This window comes from Haliotis rubra, unplaced genomic scaffold (genome assembly GCF_003918875.1).
Source record: "Haliotis rubra isolate DU_JTF1 unplaced genomic scaffold, ASM391887v1 Scf216, whole genome shotgun sequence".
Taxonomy (NCBI): Eukaryota; Metazoa; Mollusca; class Gastropoda; order Lepetellida; family Haliotidae; genus Haliotis; species Haliotis rubra.
In genome coordinates this window covers 552,972-575,252 of record NW_025766181.1, presented here as the reverse complement: position 1 = coordinate 575,252, position 22,281 = coordinate 552,972, and the positions used below count along the sequence as shown (strand labels likewise).

The 22,281-nt window shown below is 38.6% G+C and overlaps 2 protein-coding genes and 1 long non-coding RNA gene across 3 annotated transcripts; all 3 read right to left on the bottom strand.

The window, feature by feature from the left end:
- Window positions 1-2,280: 2,280 nt before the first annotated feature.
- Window positions 2,281-4,810, bottom strand: LOC124276954 (putative mediator of RNA polymerase II transcription subunit 29). The gene is made up of 4 exons (XM_046712612.1): window positions 4,750-4,810; window positions 4,115-4,185; window positions 3,723-3,755; window positions 2,281-3,178 (listed from the first exon to the last, which is right to left on the bottom strand). Exons 2-4 carry the CDS (start codon window positions 4,179-4,181, stop codon window positions 2,679-2,681), a joined length of 600 nt encoding a protein of 199 aa, XP_046568568.1. The 5' UTR covers window positions 4,182-4,185; window positions 4,750-4,810; the 3' UTR covers window positions 2,281-2,678.
- A 3,853-nt stretch (window positions 4,811-8,663) lies between these two features.
- LOC124276941 lies at window positions 8,664-11,315 on the bottom strand. The gene is made up of 4 exons (XM_046712600.1): window positions 11,115-11,315; window positions 10,140-10,210; window positions 9,721-9,753; window positions 8,664-9,448 (listed from the first exon to the last, which is right to left on the bottom strand). Exons 1-4 carry the CDS (start codon window positions 11,313-11,315, stop codon window positions 9,355-9,357), a joined length of 399 nt encoding a protein of 132 aa, XP_046568556.1. The 3' UTR covers window positions 8,664-9,354.
- Window positions 11,316-16,890: 5,575 nt separating this feature from the next.
- On the bottom strand, window positions 16,891-19,913 carry LOC124276979. Its single transcript, XR_006898709.1, has 3 exons — window positions 19,865-19,913; window positions 18,790-18,856; window positions 16,891-18,376 (listed from the first exon to the last, which is right to left on the bottom strand). It is a non-coding gene; the product is annotated as an uncharacterized LOC124276979 (long non-coding RNA).
- Window positions 19,914-22,281: the final 2,368 nt, after the last annotated feature.

The window sequence follows — 22,281 nt, the reverse complement described above, 5'->3', positions numbered from 1 at the left end:
AGTACGGTCATTTACCGTCGTTATCAAAGTTACTATGTAATTTAAAACAAGGAATGAACTGAAACCAGTATTATTGGTATTGGAATAAGCATGTGTTGAATTAACGTTTTGGCACAATTGTTATATTGTACACATATTGTGTTTGTTATTTCAATGACGACAAGTGTTCTTGGATATTTATTTTGGATAGAGTCTCGATACTATAGAAGCATGTTGGGGACAAAGTTAACATATTATTTACATCAACGAATAATGATCCTTCAACATGCGTAGAAGACATTTTCATCAATGATACTTAAAATTTCATATATAAAGTGTCGTTACCCTGGCCGTTATGTGGCCTTGTGGAGTTTCTCAGTGGGATAAATACTAAGCAGCAAAAGAAACGTCAGTTTGGAATTTAATGTATATTGTATTGATTGTATATTTTGACAACATCTCCAACTTTACCTGAGCAAAGACATTCCTTCCCAAACTTTTCATGCAACTCATGCTGCACGTGCTGTTCACAAGGACCAGCCCTATAAAATGCACCCCCCAAACCTGGTTGAAACATTCACATTACAACGTCAGCAGGATGCCGCGACTCATGATAGCTGATAGGAACCAGGCGCTAGGAAGACTTGAAGCTGGCCACACTGCACAAGCCGTTGCCAATCACTTCCAGGTCAGATGAGAGTAGGTACTGCGTATCAACTGCAGATGGCAGAACAAGAATATGGCGACGACGTGGCCAGCGTTACTCGGACCAAGGTATTAAGGAAAGCGACTCATGGGGAGGTGCAAGTATCATGGTATGGGGTGGAATAGGCCTGAACCAGAGAAAGGATGCTGTGGTGTTCCAGAACCTTGGTCCAGGGAGAGGAGGCGGCATCACAGCAGTGCGCTACATCGACCAAGCTCTCAGACCCCGAGTCATACCACATTTCGCACGTCACCGGAACAACATTTTCAAGCATGATAACGCACGGGCTCATACTGCCAGAGCTACACGGAACTTCCTACAGCAGAACGGTGTCAGCATTATGCAGTGGCCAGCCCTTAGTCCTGATTTAAACCCAATTGAACATCTTTGGGATGAAATTCAGCGGAGTCTGAATAATGTCATACCAAGGCCGAACACAGACGATCTTCTGCGCCAGGCCTTTCACAGAGTGTGTTTCCAGGTGCCAGTGGCCTTCATCAATCGATTGGTGCACCCCATGCATAGACGCTGTGCTGCAGTTATTGCCGCTCGTTGTGGTCACACTAGATACTGAAGTCAAGAGTCTGAATGGACTGCAAACGTTCACGTAATGTCTTGAAGTTATTCTGCTGAGTTATTCACTGATGTGTCAAGATATTGTACACAAAAAATGGTTTTGATCCGCTTATTGTGTCCATTTCCGTAATGATTTGATTACAGTGCCTATCAAATTTTGAATTCGTACTGACATTTTTTTTGCTGCTGACTATAGTATATGCCATCATGTACTAGATTTATTTATTTATTTATTTATGTATTTATTGAAATGTACAGTAGCATATTGGTGTATTTTAATTTGACCTTTCTATATTAACCTTTATGAAATCATTTCAAATTTAACTATCAGCGTTAAAATAAAGTCATGTATATTCCGTTATCAAAATTCAAACACATCTGAATGAAAAGTTACCTTACTCAATGTTCCGATAGTACCTCAATAGAAGACATACTAAATTTAAAAGTAGAAAGTTAATATTTATTAAACTGTAGGCTACATACAACAGACCAGGAACTATTGTCGATTTTATTAAAAACATTTTGGTTTTCATATTCTCCTAAATAGATCATAACATATCGAATGTACACTAAAAGTAATCTTTCTGAAACGGAAACCAATATAATTTCGCTTTACTTGGTCCATTTTGAGAGAAAACTTAATCCCAAATCATTTCGTTAGGAATTATGCGTCAGCTTCTGGTGCATGTGAACACCACTATATATTAGCTGTTGAAACTATGTACCATGTTGCCTTTATTCAAGAATAAACGTCGTCCACTTCTTATGCACATGATATTGTGGAATCCTCAAATGGGTGTTTGTTGTGTGTGTTATTCATTGGTGTTGTGTCCTTCTGATGAATGCAGTTTTCTATCAGAGTATAGAGACTGAACGCTGCATCATAACTATACAATAATATCCTCATACTTCCCCAAAGGCGTTGGTCAACGCGGTGAGCAAATTAGAAAATGACATGAAAAAGGTAAATACATGAAATAAATATTGCAATATTGACAATGAAAGAATAAACACGAATATGTTTAGTAGAGATTTTATTTATCAAAAAAGAACAAAATTCTATCAAAATGATGTAAAGTTGTGATGGACAAAGATGAAGCGGTGTTTATAGACCATGAAACACGTCTATGTACATGGGATGCATTGCAGTGAGAATCTAAAGTAGTTGTATGATCTGTGATATGCCTGTCCAGCAGGCTACAAAAAGTCGGATCATGTAATTCTATCACAATGTGAAAATGTCTGCACAAGATTTATGCTTGGAAAATGCCACCATCAATTGAGTGCAACTTTCCATATATGTCCCTCACTTCTGCATCACTACCATCAGCAGATATCACATATCCTCCCGGGAAGAGGCCTTTTGGGGGGATAAAGTCTCCTCTCCTGTATTTGGGCTTCATCCTGTCTACCCTTCTCATGAATTGTTGAAAGTATTGTAAAAACATTGGGTCGGTGAACATGTTTGAGTACCCCATAAGCTGCTGCATTGGATCGACAGTCTTTGGCGTATTGGCAGTTGGAGCTGGAAAGGGGCCTGTTGTGTCTGACCATTGTTTGTTTGACCTTGCTGACCTTGACCTGCATTTTGTGTTGGTGTCTGTCCCTGGAGTTGTCCTTGATTCTTTGTATGTTGGGTCAGTGGCGGGTTTTGAGGTTTCGTCTGGGTTGGAAGAGGCTCAGGTTGAGGTTGACCTTGATTTTGGGCTGATTGAGGAGTTACTTCGGCTTGTGGAATTTGACCCGTTCCTAGTTGTTGTTGCTGCTGCTGTTGTTGTTGTTGTTGCTGTTGTTGCTGCTGCTGTTGTTGTTGCTGTTGACTATTAACCTGACCAGACCCTTTCATCATCACTGGATTCTTCAAGAGTGCCATAAGCGCTCGGATATCGAGATGGTTGTTGCCTGGCGGGAATAAACCTGGAAGAACCACAAAGAAGGTTTTACAGCGACACAATACTCAGCATTCTGTATGCCTATGTTCTCTTAATATCGTATTGTCACTGTATAATTTATTACATTTCCAGTTTTCCCGGCGTTATATGCAGGCTGAAGGGTAATATGTCGAAGTAATCACGTACATCTCTAGTGACCGCCTCTAAAGGTAGACTAGACTGTCCGACAAGTACTAGGGCTAAGAAGCATTAGGGCTAAACAAAAGTACCATTGGACTGTGTCAGTATTCTGTGTCCGAATGAGGAATCCCAAGGGCTCGTTGTCGTAAACCGGCATAGAGTAGACGAGTACAGAAATGCCCTAGTCATGTACACATAATCACGTGGTTGCACGTCGTAACATGAGTGATATAATCTTGAACACGAAGTTACATCACACTTTACCCACCTATATTATTTGTAAAGACAAGCCACACCAGCGAGTACACTCGCTAGATTATCGATACGCAATTTTCCTTATTCTCATGACAGAATATACAATTTATGTATTGACCATGTATAAAACGTACCTGGTGGTGGCTGGTTTACAAAACGCCTGGAACCTGCAAATAGAACAGGAATAAATATCATCTCAGGAAATAGAACCTCTTTTATGAATGTATTATAAGTCAACGCCGATTATCAGCCAAATCAGAATCCATTAGGCGCAAAAAGCAAAACAGTTGTGGAAGTAACATTGATGGACTACTGAAATTCAGTGATGACACACAGGTGTTCCCGTAAACGGGGATATTATGTTACATGGGGATAATGTATGATGTTTCTTTCGCGGCATTAAACACATACACAACAACCCTACATAAATACAAGGTATTTTACATGTACGATGTCAGAATAATACCATTTGGTTTTGTTTTAACATTAATTCGCGCAACAGATTTGTCAACTTGGTAACACTTACGGATATTTCTTCCTTGACTTGCACAGCATGTTGCCAAAAGAACTACGAGAATTTGAAGAGTATTCATTTTGCTGGAAGAACAAACACATTTGTTAATGTAAATCCATCATACGTGTGGGGTGTGTTATCAACTAGGATCGCAGTCTATGTTGTAAAGAAAGGTATGGAATGTGATTTTACTTAGAACTTTTATCAGGGCAGATCAATTCATTTTATATATGTATGTGCAGTTCATATAGTCATCTCTTGGTTATTAAGTCTTCGATTATACACTGACACGAACTGGAGACTTTTTAACACCCTCCGTTCCAGGAAAACATTAATAACAAACCTTAATAAAGGAAACCGATGCAAGACATTTTGGGGTGGTTTTCTTTTAATACTCAAATGTTCATTGTGTCTGCAATTGAGGGACAAACTTTCTCAGCATTACTATATTTCTTGCGAACTTTCATACGAAATGTTACATGCTCAGATACATTCCTTGATCCGTGTTCCTAGCTAGCATGAAAGTATTTTCACTTGTGACACTTGAAATGGAATAATAACTGTCAGTTTAATTTTAAGGATATTCTACAAAACATGTGATATTAGCATGGAGATGTATTATGAAAAGCCAACGAAAATGTACTTACTTGTGAGTCTGCAGAAATGCTGCCGCAATACGAAGGCAAATACTGGTGGACTGAAGATAGTATCGCTGGTATCCCCTTTTATACAAAAATATCGGTAAACGACGACGTAAAACTCTGCGCAAAACACGTCACTGCCACAATTTATGCACTGTTAATGTGATTCAGACACCGCTGAACCATACTTGACCTCACGAAAAGACATCATCTCGCCTACGCTCACCACATTCTGTCAGATTGATGTTGGTAAACAATTTATCACCAGCGGCCTTAAAGCTCTGGGGTAACGTCACAACCCTGTCTAAGACCATTGTCCTCTATATTAATACACTGTGTGCATATGTGCGACAATTTTATTTAATTCGATTATGCTAAAGGGGAAAATGTATACATACCAACTTTTGTATCCATAAACGTCACTGGATCGTTTGGTCCAGACCCGATTATTTACACACCGCCGTCATATAGGGTGCGGCGTAAAGCCAAAATAAACAAACATTGTGTATCACTTCTAATTTCCATTCAAACACTCTCATAATTTTGATCACCATTTACGTTTAAAAGAATATTCTGAGAGCAGATTATATTCCCTTTGCTTGATGATAGATTGGATACCATCACTACGTCTTCGGCACATAACATTTCACTTATATTTTATTTAACATATAATTATACATGTTCAAAATTATTACCCGAATAGAATGTATTCTACTGGAAGGAAGTAACTGTACAGTATTTGATGTAACGCCATTTTTGAATGTAAAAAGATAATAACATGATTCGTGGTGTCGTCCTTTATCACTGTTTAACTGTTGGCAGGATAATATTGAAATCCTTTTTGCTTTGCCACTAATCATCGCAACACGCCCTTGAAGATATGTGGTGTCAAAAGTCAGTCTACAAATTCAGTATCGTGTGTCCGCCATTGGCGTTGATGCAGCCTTGACAACGACGACACATAGACGACACAAGGCGATTGATGAAGAAAGCTTGGGGAATGTGTTTCTATGTCTGAACCAACGCTTGTCCGAAATTCAGCAAACGTCAATGGGTGATTTTGAACTTGACGTTAACATTGCTCCATTGCATCCCACGTGTGCTCGATAGGGGATGGAAACAGTTGGCCAGGAGAGTACCGGAATGCTCTGCTTTCTCAGGGCATCTGTCACAACACCTATGGACGAGCATTATCTTGCTGAAGCGTGTCGTCTCTGTCCTTGAATGAACGGCTGCACATGTGGCCTAATGATCTCATCCCTGTATCGCGGACCTGTCAGACTGCCATTGAAAATGACAAGATGTGTCCGACCATGAGATGTGATGACTCCCCATACCATAACACTCCGCCATCAAACTGCCAACGTTGAACAACGCACGAGTCACTTCGGCTTCTGTACACCCGTGCTGTCCAGATGATATCTCGACTTGTCAGTGAACAAAACAGCATCCCAGTCTTGTCTCCTGTATTGTAGAAGCTGTCTGCACCAGGCACAACGTGGAGCAAGATTGGACGTATTGCAGGCCGTCGGGGCCAGATGTTGTGCTCCCTCAGTCGGTTCCGTACAGTTCTGGAACTGATTGGTCGTATTCCAGGAATGGTCCGAGCAGGCAAACTGACAGTCTGTGCTCGATTCCATATATGGGTCAGCCGAACGTGGTTGTCTTGCTGACGTGATGTCACGCGTCGCGTGGACGGCCAGTCCGAGGCAAATCTCTCGTGTTCCCATTTTGTTGAAAACGTTTCCACAGACACGTGTTCCGATGGACTCCAAACTGTCTGGCCACTTCATTTTGGGCAATTGCAGTCTCCAGCATACCCACAGAGCGGAGACGCCGATTTTCCGTAAACCGTGGCCTGAAGTACGTGCAGTTGAGATTGAAATTAATGTGTTACCCATAACATTCAGAGGCAAGAGAATAATTAACCGCTCTTCTATTTTCAATATCAGGTGTCAAAAAACATACAAAAAGTAAGTAAGTTCATTGTGCACAAAGTGCACGTGCCACGCGCGATACGTGATAACAAAGTGCTTCCTTCAAGTTTATTTAGGGTTGTTTTAATAACTTTTCAAATAACTTTCATTTTATGCAATTTTATGTTATGCAGAGTTACTTTTGCTTTCCTGTGCGGAATGCTAACTGGCCAGTTGACATCAGCCATGAAAGCATAGTTTCCTTTTTCGTGTTGATGTAACATTCTCAATTCATTTGTTATTCTAGTTAATAACAACTTAAATACATGCATGTTCTGGTCTATTTGTAGTGGTGTTCTGGAAGTCTATGAGTAAAGAAGCAAACTCTCATTCCTCTTGTTTGCACATTTGTTTGCACCTGACATAGTTGGTCTACTTTATCTTAAACATTTAGAGAAGATGTTGGTTGTCCCGAGTTAGTCTTATACATATAACTGAACTACGTGGGATGTGCCCAAGCACCACCTTATAACAAGAATAAGCGAAGCGGACACGTCCGCTGAATAGGACGTGAATTTAGTGTGTAAAGCGTGTAAAAGCATGACAGTATTAAAAAACTGGGTGAAATTTAAAACAAGAAATGAACTTAAACCAGTATTGTTCATAATGTAATAAACATGCCTGTGTTGATTTAACGTTTTGGCACAATTGTTATGTTGTACAATTATTTGTTTGTCATTTCAATGACGACTTTGTCATTCTTCTCAACATTCTTCTCTCGATACTATAGAAGCATATTTGTGACACAGTTTAAGATATTTTTGGCATCAACGAATGAAGATATTTAATTTGCGTAGAAGAACCTTTCATCTTCGTTGATGATGCTTAAAACTCCTTATATCATTCAGTGTCATTACCATGGCAGTGATGTTGCCTTGTGGAGGTTCTCAGTGAGATATAGTTTATGCTGTAATGTACACGATTTATTTATTTATGTATTTCATTCATTCATTCATTCATTCATTCATTCATTCATTCATTCATTCATTCATTCATTCAAAACATCTTGATGAAAAACTACCTCACTCAATGTTCTGATAGTACCTCAATAAAAAACTAAATTTGAAAGTACAAAATCATTATTATCTCAGCCATATGCTACATGAAACAGACCCGGACCTATATTAGATTTTACTAAAGACATTATGGTTTTAGTAGTCTACTGAATAGATCATAGTATGAACGTAAATATACATATCATCTACTTAGATGAACGTATCCTCGACGCAGGTGTCCGTATCATCAACGAGGATGTTAGCATCGTGAACTGAATACATCATTTCAATGTAATTGTCCTGCATCAGTGGTGCCCTGCACACTTCCATATTTGAATTTAGTTTTCACAAGGTACTACCTTATTGGTTCTTGAGTTCTATTCACAAGCCTTAGGTTCAAATCCTTTTATCTTTGGTACGAAATTAACTGATGAAACTGATCATGCTTACGAAATGTGGCCAATATTTAGAAAACTATAGACAGTTCACTTTGACTAAAAGTAATCTTTCTGAAACGGAAACCAATATAATTTCTTATTACTTGGTCCATTTCAGAGAAAACTTAATCCCGAAATATTTCATTAGGAATTATGTGTCAGTCTTTAGTGCATGTGAACACCACTATATATTAGCTGTTGAAACTATATACCATGTTGTCTTTATTCACGAATATGCACATGTACATGATCGTGGAATCGTCAAAAAGGGTGTTTGTTGTGGCTATTAGTCAGTGGTGTTGTGCACCTTTGATGAATGTCTAATTACTCACGAGCTGCTGTTTTCGATCAGCGTATGGAGACTGAACGCTGCATCATAAATTTACAACGATATCATCATACTTCCCCAAAGTCGTTGGCCAACGCTTTGAGCAATTTAGAAAATAACGTGAAGTTGCATTAAATAAATATTGCCATATTGACAATGAAATCAGTGAAACAAGGAACATGAATATGTTTAACAGAAATTTTATTTATCAAAAAAGAGAGACTTCTATCAAAATTATGTAAAGTTTTGATGGACAAAGATGAAGTCGGTGTTTATAGACCATGAAACACTTGTATGTACATGAGATGCATTGCAGTGAGAATCTACATTAATTGTATGATCTGTGATATGCCCGTCCAGCAGGCAAAAGAAAAGTCGGATCCTGTAAATCTATCACAATGTGAAAATGTCTGCACAAGCTTTATGCTTGGAAAATGCCACCATCAATTGAGTGCAACCTTCCATATATGTCCCTCACTTCAGCATCACTACCATCAGCAGATATCACATATCCTCCCGGGAAGAGGCCTTTTTGGGGGATAAAGTCTCCTCTCCTGTATTTGGGCTTCATCATGTTTACCCTTCTCGCCAAGTATTGTAAAAACATTGGGTCGGTGAACATGTTTGAAGACCCCATAAGCTGCTGCATTGGATCGACAGTCTTTAGAGTATTGGCAGCTGGAGCTGGGACGGGGACCTGTTGTGTCTGACCATTGTTTGTGTGACCTTGCTGACCGTGACCTCCATTTTGTGTTGGTGTCTGTCCCTGAACTTGTCCTTGATTCTTTGTATGTTGGGTCACTTCGGCTTGTGGAATTTGACCCGTTCCTAGTTGTTGCTGCTGCTGCTGCGGTTGTTGTTGTTGTTGTTGACTATTAACCTGACCAAGCCCTTTCATCATCATTGGATTCTTCAAGAGTGCCATAATCGCTTGGATATCCAGATGATTGTTGCCTGGCGGGAATAAACCTGAAAGAACCACAAACAAGCCACATCATATTCAGCATTCCGTCACCCCTTGTTCTTTTAATATCGTAGTGTAGGGTAGGGTAATATATGATGTATTACCAGTCTTCCCACCGTTACATGTAAGTTGTGAGGTAATATGACAAAGTAATCACGTATATCTCTAGTCACCTATATCACCTATTATGCATACCTATTGTATTCGTAAAGACAAACCCGCTCGACTTTTATGACAGAATATTCATTTGTATTTCTTGACCTTGTATAAAACGTACCTGATGGTGGTTGGTTTACAAAACGCCTGGAACCTGCAAACAAAACATGAGAAAATAGATCATAGGAAATAGAAGCTCTTTTATGAAAGTATCATAAGTCAACGCCTCGATTATCAGCCAAATCAGAATCCATTGGGCGAAAGGGCAAAACAGTTGTGAAAGTCACATAAATGGACCAATGAAATACAGAGATGGCTCACAGGTGTTCGCGGAGAGGTCAATATTATGTTACATGGGAATATGAATTTTTTTATCATTATATATGTTTGATGTTTTATTTGTGGGATTAAACATACACACAACAACCATACATAAAAACAAGGTACTTTACGATGGCAGAATAATACGATTAGGTTTCGTGTATAATTTAGCATAATTCACAAATCAAATAACAGATTTGTCAACTTGGTTACACTTACGGATATGTCTCCCTTGACTTGCACAGCATACTGCCATAAGAACTACGAGAATTTGAAGAGTATTCATTTTTCTGGAAGAAAAAAGATTGATTTTACAAACAAACGGATCTGTTAATATAAATCCATCGTAAAGGTGGGGTGTTTTATCAAATAGAAACTCTGATCGCAGTTTATGCTGTATAGGAAGGTATAGTCTGTGATTTTGCTGAAAGGTAGGTATGACTTAAATCAGGGTAGACAAGTGGCTTTTAAATATATATGTACAGTTCATAAGTCATCTCGTGGTTATTACCTTTTTTGATATAGAAAACTACACGAACTACAGACACCTTCAACAGCCTCCGTTCCAGTAAAACAAATATAAGTTGAATTTTAACATTAATAGCGAACACTAATACAGGAAACTGATTCAAACACTTGAGGATGGCTTTCTTTGTATACTCAAATGTTGATTGTGTTTGGAATTGAGGGACAAATATATACTGGTACCAGGTTTTACTGGAAGTAGTTTCCTGTGGTTAAACTTTTTTTTGCTATATTTCTTGCGAACTTTCAAACACATGTTTACATCCTCAGATACTTTTTGAAGCTTTATCTTAATAAAGCCAGGGAAGATACATGGCGTTTTTCAAATTGTTATCCCATCTTTGGATTGTTTTGAAATTTACAATGGCAAACGGTTCAGACCTTGCATGAACGTATGTTAACTTCTGGCATTTGAAACTGTAGGTTTAATTCTAAGGATATTCTAAGGATGTATACTCCCCAGGGAGTTGAGATTGATAATACGATGTGCCGTTGAGATTGACATCCAATGATCGAGGGAAAAATACCAGCGCCTTGAGCATGCACTAGTTGCCTGGATATGTGCGCTATATAAATATCCTATAATAATAATACCAAAAACAAATTCTACAAAACAGCTGATATTTGCATGGAGGAGTGTGTATGAAAAACAAAAGAAAATGTACTTACGCTTGAGTCTGTAGAACTTCTGCCGCAGTACAAAGCAAATACTCGTGGACTGAAGATAGTATCGCTCGTATCCCCTTTTATACAAAAATATCGGAAAACATCGACGTAAAAACCTGCGCAAAACACGTCACTACCGCTATTACTGCACTGTAGAGGTGATTCAGACGCCGCTGTACCATACTTGACCTCACGAAAAGACATAATTTCGCCTACCCTCACCACATTCTGTCAGATTGATGTTGGTAAACAATTTATCACCCGAGGCCTAATAGCTCCGGAGTAACGTCACAGCCCTGTCTTAGACCAGTATCCTCTCTATTAATACACCGTGTATGTATGTATCCATTTGTTTCCTGTCAAGTAAGATGTACATGGCATATACGGGTTAATAATTTTTAACTTCTACAAACATCTCACGTTCGTAAACAGATTCTTAAGAAATACATTGCAGGTGTGTGACGGATGACTTATTTTCTTTTTTTATCGTGTGTTATTTACACTATACAGGTGTTTTCAATGACAACATAACATAATGAAGCCAGAGGAATCCAAAAACGAAATCAGTCACAGTCTGAATCATCTTGAAGTTGTGTGGATGACAATCTTATAGTCACAATCCTATCTGCACTGATGGTGTTTACCACTTCGTGTAATATTTGCCCATTATACCTAATGTATTCATATTTACTCCACAGATTCATGTTTACAATATTTAGATGGAAGACCTTATGACCAAGGCACATAACACAAATATCTAAAATATATAGACACATTTTAATGACCTTATATTTGAAGACATAATCTTGCTGCATTTAACATAGAATTAGAATTAGCTGTGCATTCATGGGGCTACAAATGACGTGCTTTTTTGCATAACATGGATAATAAAGTATGCATGACTTTCATCGTCAAGACAAAACAGATTTTACACAAAACGTTAAGATCATTTAATTCATATCTACATTTGCCAACTTTCTGTGTAAAAAGAAATATATCAGGCATTATATACATTTTGACAAAGCCATTTATAACATACAGATTGCGGGTTTACATTCAAATGTAGATAAACACAAAGCGTAGCATTCATGAGGTTACAGTCATATATATATCTTGTTCAGCATAATCCTCCACATGTGGCTAAAATGGCACATGAAATATTACACAATTTTCAACTTAGTGCCACAGAAGATTTGTTACATGAGTAGCCCAAGTCGGGCATTTTTGTCACGTACTTTTCAGCTTTTTTCTAACTCTGCTGAGTATATAGTCACTATCATTGGACGCACATATTTTCTGTCCCAGAACTGAATACAATTGACATAAATATTTAACTAAAAGCGGAAGTGTGCCGTATGTAACAGGATTTAGGTTACTAACACGAGTACTTAAATAAATGTAAAACTGCTAAACACTGCCTATTAGCCTTGTCCTCCCTTCTCTTTTAACTCACATATTACGTCACCATAAATACGTGAATACATGATACATGTTATGGACAACAACTAGAATATACTGAATAGAATAGAAAGTTGTTATGCATAAAACGTGTGAGGTGTTCATTATCATTAGGCTTCTAAATGCCTTTTAAGAACACCATAAATACGTATCGACACAATTTTGCTCTCAGATAGTTTGAATAAGTCATTTATGGAAATAATAATGAAAATACTTATAACACGCCTTTCCAGGCTTCATATCCTGCTCAAAGCGCAAAGTCTGATTATTATTACCACGGATAACCCAAGCTGCCTGTGAGGCGCTAGAAGGTTACCATATTTTACCGGGTACCCATTTTCTGCTGGGTGAACTGAGGCAATTGTGAACTCACTTGCCTCAGGTGAGACCACATGTATCATTGCGGGCTTTGACACTTTGTTCACGTGCCCGGAAAGCTGATTACCCCAAATAATTTTGGGGTAACCATTAAACCAAGGTACTTATAAGAACTAACGGCACCAAGAGGTTCACTGTTATAACTCCATTTTTCAACTGTCAAAGAAGTCCCCAACTATCAACGACAATTATCTGTAATTTGATTAATGCTAAAAGGGGCAATTTTATAGATGTCCTCTTCTGTGAAATGTGATCCTTAAACTTCACCCTTTATGTGTTTCACTTCTAAATGTCATTCAAAGACATTCATGAGAATATTCTGGGAGCAGATTATTTGTTTTTCCTAACTTTGATGACAGATCAGACACCAATATAAGATCGTCGGCAAATACCATTTCAATAATGCAAAATCACCAACAAATAGTTGTTACTTTAAAGCAATTAATAGATAATGAAAACAACAGACCACTAAGTGTACATCCTTGACGAACTCCACGTGTGTGTGAAAAATGCATTTTACACATTTTCGTTATGTTGCTAGTTTCCAGTTTCCAGCAAAACCCGCTACTTTTGGAAACGTGCCAGGACATTTATCACAAGCATGAGAGGGAGACACAGTGTGTACGTGTGGAATGCCGACTTGCCACTTGACCTCAGCCAGTAAACCAATTTTTCCTTAGACTATTTGCGTGTTGATATCACTCCGAATCACGTTTTGTTATTGTAATTCATCAAAATGTAAATACATGCACTTTTCCTTCACGTTACATTGATGTTCTGCAAGTATATGAATCAAAAAAGCAAACATTCGTCCCTCTTTTAAAACAACTGTTTGCACATTGCATAGTTGGTCTACTTTATTTTGAACCTTTAGATATGAAGTCAGTTGTCCAGAATTGAAAAACAACACCAACTGAGATACGTGTGTGTTATCATTAAAATTGTTTACCGCAATCATTGGATATGCCTCAATTCAATTTCGTTATTCAGTATAAATCCATGTACAAAATGATGCAAAATATCATTATAATAACAGATGGGAATTTCTGAGAAATAGAGCGTCCTTAATAAACTTTGCAACATTTAACAAAATATGTATTTTATTACATGTTAGAAGAGTTGTAAACTTAAACATCATAGGTCAATTACAATAATATCTTGATATATATTTTGATCTGAGAAAGTCATACAATGGCCATTTTAGAAGGAAGTGATCTAATGACTTTATCTTCTACACAACATAACGCACAAAATGTACATATTCTATTACAGCGGATAATGCCACACCGACTACTAATATTAACCATTAAAGGCAACTCAGATATACGCAATAAACATAAAAGTCTGCTGTATTGTCTTTCTGGGATAGCACACAAATAACATTCAAGTGACAATAGACATTTATGTTCTTTATAATTACATAATTTAGTTGAATCACTAATTTTAGAGTACCAACTTTGTTCATTACAGTCTTTAAATCTTTGTACAAAGGTTTTAAGAAACATGTTTTTATCACCTACTTCATGTGTGATCCACACTAAACCACAGCTATAACTAAATAGTAAATGTTTAACCTGTGATGCCCATGTTATACGATTACATTCATCCAATGATTTACATAATAAATAACATTGTTTTGGATATCTAACAGTTGGCATTGATAACAATTTTAACCAAAATGTAATACATCGTTTATGATAATCAATAAACAGACCATGTCTAGCACATTCACCCAAAGCTTCATCATTTGAGACATAATACCCAACACCTAAAACATATTTACAAAATACATTTAATGTGAAAACGTTCAACATATTCAATTTTGGAAAAACACACACTTCACTGAGATATGCCTCAGTACTACTTCGTTACAAGAATAAGCGAAGCGGTCCTGTCAGCTGAATAGGCTATGATGCTCATTTGCCGTCGTTATCAAAGTTATGCAAAGGATGCAATAGCTTGGTAGTACAAAAATGGATGTAATTTAAAAAAAGGAATGAACTGAAACCAGTATTATTCATATTGTAATAAACATGCCTGCATCGATTTATTATTTTGGCCCAATTGTTAGATTACATTTATTTTGTTTGGCATTTCAGTGATGTCAGTTTCAGGCCTCGCGAGAATGGATTCTTGGATATTCTCTCAATATTTATCTCGATGACGACACAGTGTAAAATATTTTTGTTATCTACGAATGGTGATACCTTAAATATGCACAGAAGAAACTTTCATCTACGTTGATGATCCTTACATGATACCTCACTCATGCGTGTCGTTACTCTGACCGTGATGTTGCCTTGTGAAGATGCTTAGTTGGATATGGTTTCTGCAATCATATAATGTTTAGATATCATTTAAATATTTAGAGTCGTGTTGGTGTATTTTAATTTTAACTAAAAGGTACCTAACTGAATGTTCTGGTAGTACCTAAAACCATGTTAAGGTTGAAAGTAAAAATCACAATTTAGCCACAGTTTGCCAACAACGTCCCCGGAACTATTGTCGATTAATTAGAGGTTACGGTTCCAAAAGTCGAAAATTCGATGGATAATAGACGATATCTTCTTCTCAATAGATGAAAATATGTCGTACGTAGGTATAATTATCATGTACGTAGATGAAAGTATCTTGAACGTAGATGTCTAACCACATCATTACAATGTAATGGCCCATTGATAATGCTCCAAATTACTCCCAAATATGTATTGCTTCAGTTTTGACCAGGTACTACCTTAATGGTTATTAAGCTGGATTCTGGTAATGTGTTAGGTTCAAATCCACGCTGACATCATTCAGTGTCCCTGGGCGTCCAGCTTTCTCAGAACATGATACAGTAGGATCGACCCGCTGAGCGGAGTCCAAATACAATCATGCGTGTACATACATAATACAATACTGGTATCAAGATATTTGCAATAGGGTGCTTCCCATGATGATCTGACTTAGTTTGGTTGATTGGTTTGTTGTTAACGCCGCATTCAGCAATATTCTAGCTATATGGCGGCGGTCTGTAAATAATCGAGTCTGGACCAGACAATCCAGTGATCAACGTCAACATGAGCATCGATCTACACAATTGGGAGATCTGACTTAGAATTAGTGTCCAGCAATGTTTTGCAAGTGTTGTAAGAGGCCACTAATGGGACTGGTTGATGCGGCTTACTGACTCATCGCACATGCCATCTTATCCCAATCATATTGTGTTAATCACTGAAGTGTCTGGTCAAACTCGAATAGGTCGCCGTCATATTGCTGGGACACGGCTCTATACGGCGTTAAAAATAACAAACAGTTGTGAGGTGATTTTATGAGCACCACTATGACTTTTTGAAGATATATGTTTCCAAACATGTTGCAATCGAGCTGTCTAAATATTGTTATGCCATGCATAATTGATCGTCCAGGTTGGAATGGCCTTGTTCTATAAATACAAAGTACATGCCTAGTAACATATCTACATGTAGTATACACGTCTTTGATTATTGACCTACTTGAAGACAACACAATCTGACATTGCTTTAACCACAGGTGTAGAAACTTGCAAGCAGCAACCCAACCACGTGGACCTCAGTAGAAAAGGCCATTTGAAAGAACCTCCATACTTGGCGCAATTCTGGACTGTTGCTTATTGCAGTTTCATGTTTCCATATATGTGTAATAGTTTGACCACTGGGAATAATTGTTTACGTGAAGCATTGAAAGAGTGACAACAAAGAGGTTGTGGCACGCACTGATTCTTCAAGAAAGCAAATACATATGTGCACAGCACCCAAACTGTGGGCACATTCATCTGAAGTATACTGTTATCGAAATACAACCTGAGGCTATCTGGTGGGCAGTCCTCTTGAGAGAAGATTTCCACATTACTCTCAGTTTACAATTCTTCAGTTCCCATCAGGGACATTTACACGCCAGTGTTTCAATGAAAAAGTAGTCTGTGTTGTGATTGTAATCCATATTCACTTATTTGTGGGTACACCTGACACATATATATTTACAGTCAAACACCGTAGATGTTTGATGTGTCAAACGAACGGTAGTCTCGAAGTAAATGCCATGTGTTCCTGTTAAGTCATTTTGCATGTGTGTCGAACCTCTGATAAGTCGAAGTACTTACTTATTCCAGCAATATCACGGTGGGGACACCTAAAATCGGCGTCACACATTGTACCCATGTCTGGAATCGAACCCGGGTCTTCGGCGTGACGAGCGAACGCTTTAACCACTAGGCTAACCCACCGCCCCTGGGTTTTTCCGAAATTTAGTGTCGTATATGACCGCTGGGATTAAATATAGGAATACGAAAAACGGCCTACTTCGTGTTGCTCAGATCTATGTAAAAATCACTGAAACGTTTAAAGATTATGTACATTTTTATGACATCAAAAATCAAAACACTGGTAGCCAAGTCTCCGTGGAGCAGTAATATTCCTAGACAGAACCATATTGCCAACGCTCAACACTATTCGGATACACTATTACTGGCGGAACCAACAGCCAATACAAAACAGACCTTTCCAAAGTGGAAATGCAGACGTCATGCATACACATACCCTGGACGTGCGGTGTAATTGTGTTGTCTCGTTTGTCCAGGGTAGTTCTCCAGTTATACAGTCCGGGTTTCAAAGGTGTAACACAACATAAAAATAATACATTCACACCTGTCTAAATGTCCATATCACCATGCCAGTATAGAACAGTTATATAACGAACCTCTGACAGGAGCACATATTCACCTTGTTCCGTAACGAAATGACACTGAGTTTTTATACCAAACTAACCCTGTCCACGTCACCGCCATCAATTGAATAACTTCCGGTTGGGCCGGCGACCGTTGCATCACTTCCGTCTCCGGCTAGGACGACACCACCGCCGGGTATTTGCAGATTATTCGTGATCGTTTGTCCTGGAAGGTAGTTTGGTTTCCACAGATCTCCACTCTTCACTGCCCGGAGGTATCCCGCGAGGATCATGGGATCTGTGTACACAGTATTTGAGAGACGACGGAACAACGAAGACGTTTCCACCGACTCGAGTTTTCCAGTCAGACAGCGGGGCTCCGTAATATGGTTTTGGGTTGAATGGTTTCATTTGTTCCTGAAGATGTTGGTATCCATGCATTTGAGGGTAATGTACTCTTATTGGTTGCTGGGAAGTTTGGATTTGAGGTTTTGGAACAAACGATTTCGGGAATTCCTTGGGGAAGCGCAGTGGGTAGTGAGGATACTGGACAGGGAACGACTGCGATACTGGGAAGGATGTTTGTTTCCGGAGCCATGGCTGTGATCGAACCTCTACTGGCACCGAGATTTGTGGTGCCAGAGGCATCCCGGACATCTGAGGTCCGATTGGAATACCAGATATATGAGGTCCTGTCCCATCAAGAGGAATGGTTATCTCACTTGCACTACCCGACCATAAGATTCCTGTCGATGGAAATACAAATAAAATATGAATAATATATTTTTATCAAATTAATGATATATAGCATTTCATGACATTAAAAGAGCAAAACAACAACGTTAGATTCTAATGAATTATTTATTCATAGGAATATTTTCTTTCACTAGTGTTGTATTATCTATGTACGTAGGGTTGTAACAGTAATAGTATATTCATATGAATATTCACATAACTACACCTGTGCAGGGTAAAAACAGGTATTTGTGGTGAAAGGCTTGTGAGCACGAAAACATCCTCTTGATAATATTAGTGTGTTCACTGTAGCTCTGAAACTACATTTATCAATGTCTGTTTATGTTCACTGAATAATAAATTAATATAAATTGTGACATTAAAAAATTAAGCTGTACAGGGTAGGCGTACAGTGTATACCTACGTTGGCTTGATGCGGATCTGACAAACGACCAGACCAAGAGAACTACGAACGGGGTCATTGTCAATTCCTGAAACAAACCAATTGCAATTACATCCTTTGTTTGTTTATACAGAGCGAAGGCACCCTCGACAAACCCAGGTTTCTTCAGTACAGACTCACGTAACTCAAACCTTTGAAAGTATTGAGATATTCAACAGTATGGTCATTGAAACTTGAAATTCTGTGGCCAATTAGTGGAGCTTCACGGTATGTAGTGCAATATTTATCACAGATGATGCTACCTCTACCACTACCTCTACCACTACCGCTACCACTACCGCATCTACCACTACCTCTACCACCACTACCACCACCACCACTACCACCACTACTACCACTACCTCTACCACTACCTCTACCACCACTACCACCACCATCACTACCACTACCTCTACCACTACCTCTACCACTACCGCCACCACTACCGCTACCACCACTACCACCACCATCACTACCACTACCACTACCTCTACCACTACCTCTACCACTACCGCTACCACCACTACCACCACCATCACTACCACTACCACCACCACTACCACTACCACTCACCACTACCTCTACCACTACCGCTACCACCACTACCACCACCACCACTACCACTACCACTACCACTACCACTACCACTACTACTACTACTACTACTGCTACTACTACTACAGACACTAATATTGTTGCTGCAACGGCTGATGATGATAATGATGACGATGACAGTGACGATGATCGAGTTCTTCTTTCAATGTTTATTATGATAATGCTATGATTTCAGAACGTCAGTAAAAAAGAAACTAGTCTTGCACGTCCTCAGAAACAAATTCCGTTTGGCATAAAGGAAACACTTGCCGTGAAAATAATATGAATGGATGACTGAAGCTGACAGACGACAGCAAGTATTCGCGACATCAAGTAACGGCACATCAAAGGAATATCGACTGCAGGATTGAAATTCTTTCATTTTGCAGTTTTAAGAAACATACAAAACATACGCGTAAAGATACAAAAAATACCATGAAGTTTAGATACGTAGACAACCAACCTCACTGTCCTTCCCTCGAGTCTACTGCACGCTACTAAATATCTCAGAGCTTTCTGAATACGTATGCTCATATAGCGCCACCTTTTGACAAAGGGGTCAAAGAAGGAATTTTATATTATCAGAGAACTAATATGCACCGACAGGTGTGTCTAGCATATTTATGTGATGTAAGGCTCATCGTGAAAGCTGATTTATGTGGTTGTAGATTTACGCCCATAAGGGTCGAGACCTGAGCAGTTTTCACCCTAAAACAGTCATATTGTCATTTCTCAGATCAAAGGGCCATGCAGCTGTCATACCTGGCACTATACATTTACCTGGTTATAGATACTGCATGATGAACACCTGCAGAATAGCAGGATCGTGTACCCTTTTCTAGAACACCTGGTGTCATTACTCATTTTCAACGATTTTCTCCACTATCATGATTCCAGTGAAATGCAATTTCCGCAGATATGTCAACATGGATTATCATCTGGCTTCGACGTAATATAGCTGTGATATATATCCATATGAAATATGCATTTATTCAAAGCGTTAACTTCTTTTGTTTACAATGTTTCCTTCTCGTATTGAAATACAGAAACCTAATCTACTGACATACTTTGTTACTATTCCATGATTGACTGCATCTTGACTGCATGCTATAACTCCGTTATGGAGACCGTTTAGAAATAGGTGTTCTTGAACGAACAGAGGTTGTCAGTGGTATGAGAGAGTGACTATGGTTTTACGTTGCTTTTAGCAATATTCCAGCAATATCATGGCGCGGGACACCAGAAATGGGCTTCACACATTGTACCAATGTGGGGAATCGAAACTGGGTTATTGGCGTGACAAGCGAACGCTTTAACCACTGGGCTACCCCACCGCCCCGCCAGAGGTATATAAGACATGTATCAACATGTGCTCGATGTTGTAGGTAGATATACAAAATATATACCCGGAGTTTCAGAATAAATAGATATAATAATAATGTAGTGTTTCACTTTATTCTAGGTATATATTGTATAGCCAAGTGAGTAAATGTTTGAGCTGGACGTGCATCTCTAAAGCTGCAAACAAGTTTAGAGTTGACAGGTGGTTTTAAAAAGAGGAACACAATTATATGTGTATATTGTTGGAGTTAGCAACATAAGCATTATTTGGAGACAAACAAACATTAAAGGTTACTTGCAATTCGTATCATGTTTCGATTTGGCATGCTATGGCATGTTTACCACACAATGCTTATGTATGTGTAATGGCACAGCTTGTGTATGTGTAATGGCACAGCTTGTGTATGTGTAAGGGCACAGCTTGTGTATGTGTAAGGGCACAGCATGAGGAATTGTAATTCATGCATCTGAATACGATGCAAAGGCCGATGTTTTTTTCCATTTGGATTATGTCCCTGAATATGTTTGCATTGTGCTGTTCTGTTTTATTAAAACACTAAAACACTATGCACGAATGGTTTCAAGCCACACCATGCTATTTCTTAACGATCATTTGTTGAACAAATAATTAAGCTGTGTTTTATGAAGAATACGTTATCGTAATCATTGAGCTCCCCTATCATGTGGAATTTGTGAGTGTTCGAGAGTAATAGACAAGCTCGGATGATGGCTGTTTAATAACTAAACAACAGTCAAATGCAAACCACCCAGACATTCGGTGTGAGGACGGAACTCTGTAACCACTAGGCTGGCTGTTCCTCACCATAGTTCAGAGAGGAAACAGTCAAGATCTATCCCCACAATGTCGTGGAAGTCAATACCCTCTCGACCAGACATAACTTAATCCTAACACATCAGAGCCCCAGGCTTTCCGGGCTTTAACAAAAAGAAATTGAAGTATGTTTAAAATACATCTGCTCATGAATCATTTTTTGGGTTTGGATTTTTTAAGTCTGCTGCAGTTTCCTGATTAGATGTCATGCCGAAGTGTTACAGCTTTATGATTTAGTTAGAAGAAGGATGTGTACAGTCCTTGTCTTGTCAACGTCGAACTGTCTGATGAACAAGTCAGTTTTAAAGCCGGCGTATAAAACATAGAGTCAGTTGATATGTGTGCTTCTTGAGGTTGAGAGGCATACACAAGTTGGTATTCAAGTATATGACAAAATATTATGGATGTCAACTTCTTCTTTCTTGCATACACAACGTTTCTAGGCGTCATTTTTACCTGACGAAGGGGCAAAGAAAAGCCCTGAAACGTTGTGTATACAATAAAGAAGAAGTTGACATCCATAATATTACTTCTTATACATGTTGCTTCTTTACTTTGCGGATACAACTGTATCAATACAACAGCTGATATACAATATGCAACTGATTTCCACCAGGAGTAAAAAAGAAACTAATCTCAGTACGTTTCATTAAATCGCATAGCCATGTGACACTGATGAGTGCATACACATATACTTACCTGTTATA

Bases quoted from the DNA above. Each gene is read 5' to 3' on its own strand.
- LOC124276954 (XM_046712612.1), bottom strand. From the start codon at position 4,181: ATGAATACTCTTCAAATTCTCGTAGTTCTTTTGGCAACATGCTGTGCA. The intron at 3,756-4,114 runs GTAAGTGTTACC...TTCTATTTGCAG, and splicing joins AAGTCAAGGAAGAAATATCC to GTTCCAGGCGTTTTGTAAAC. The intron at 3,179-3,722 runs GTACGTTTTATA...TGGTTCTTCCAG, and splicing joins TGTAAACCAGCCACCACCAG to GTTTATTCCCGCCAGGCAAC.
- LOC124276941 (XM_046712600.1), bottom strand. From the start codon at position 11,315: ATGTCTTTTCGTGAGGTCAAGTATGGTACAGCGGCGTCTGAATCACCT. The intron at 10,211-11,114 runs GTAAGTACATTT...TTTTTCTTCCAG, and splicing joins GAAGTTCTACAGACTCAAGC to AAAAATGAATACTCTTCAAA. The intron at 9,754-10,139 runs GTAAGTGTAACC...TTTTGTTTGCAG, and splicing joins AAGTCAAGGGAGACATATCC to GTTCCAGGCGTTTTGTAAAC.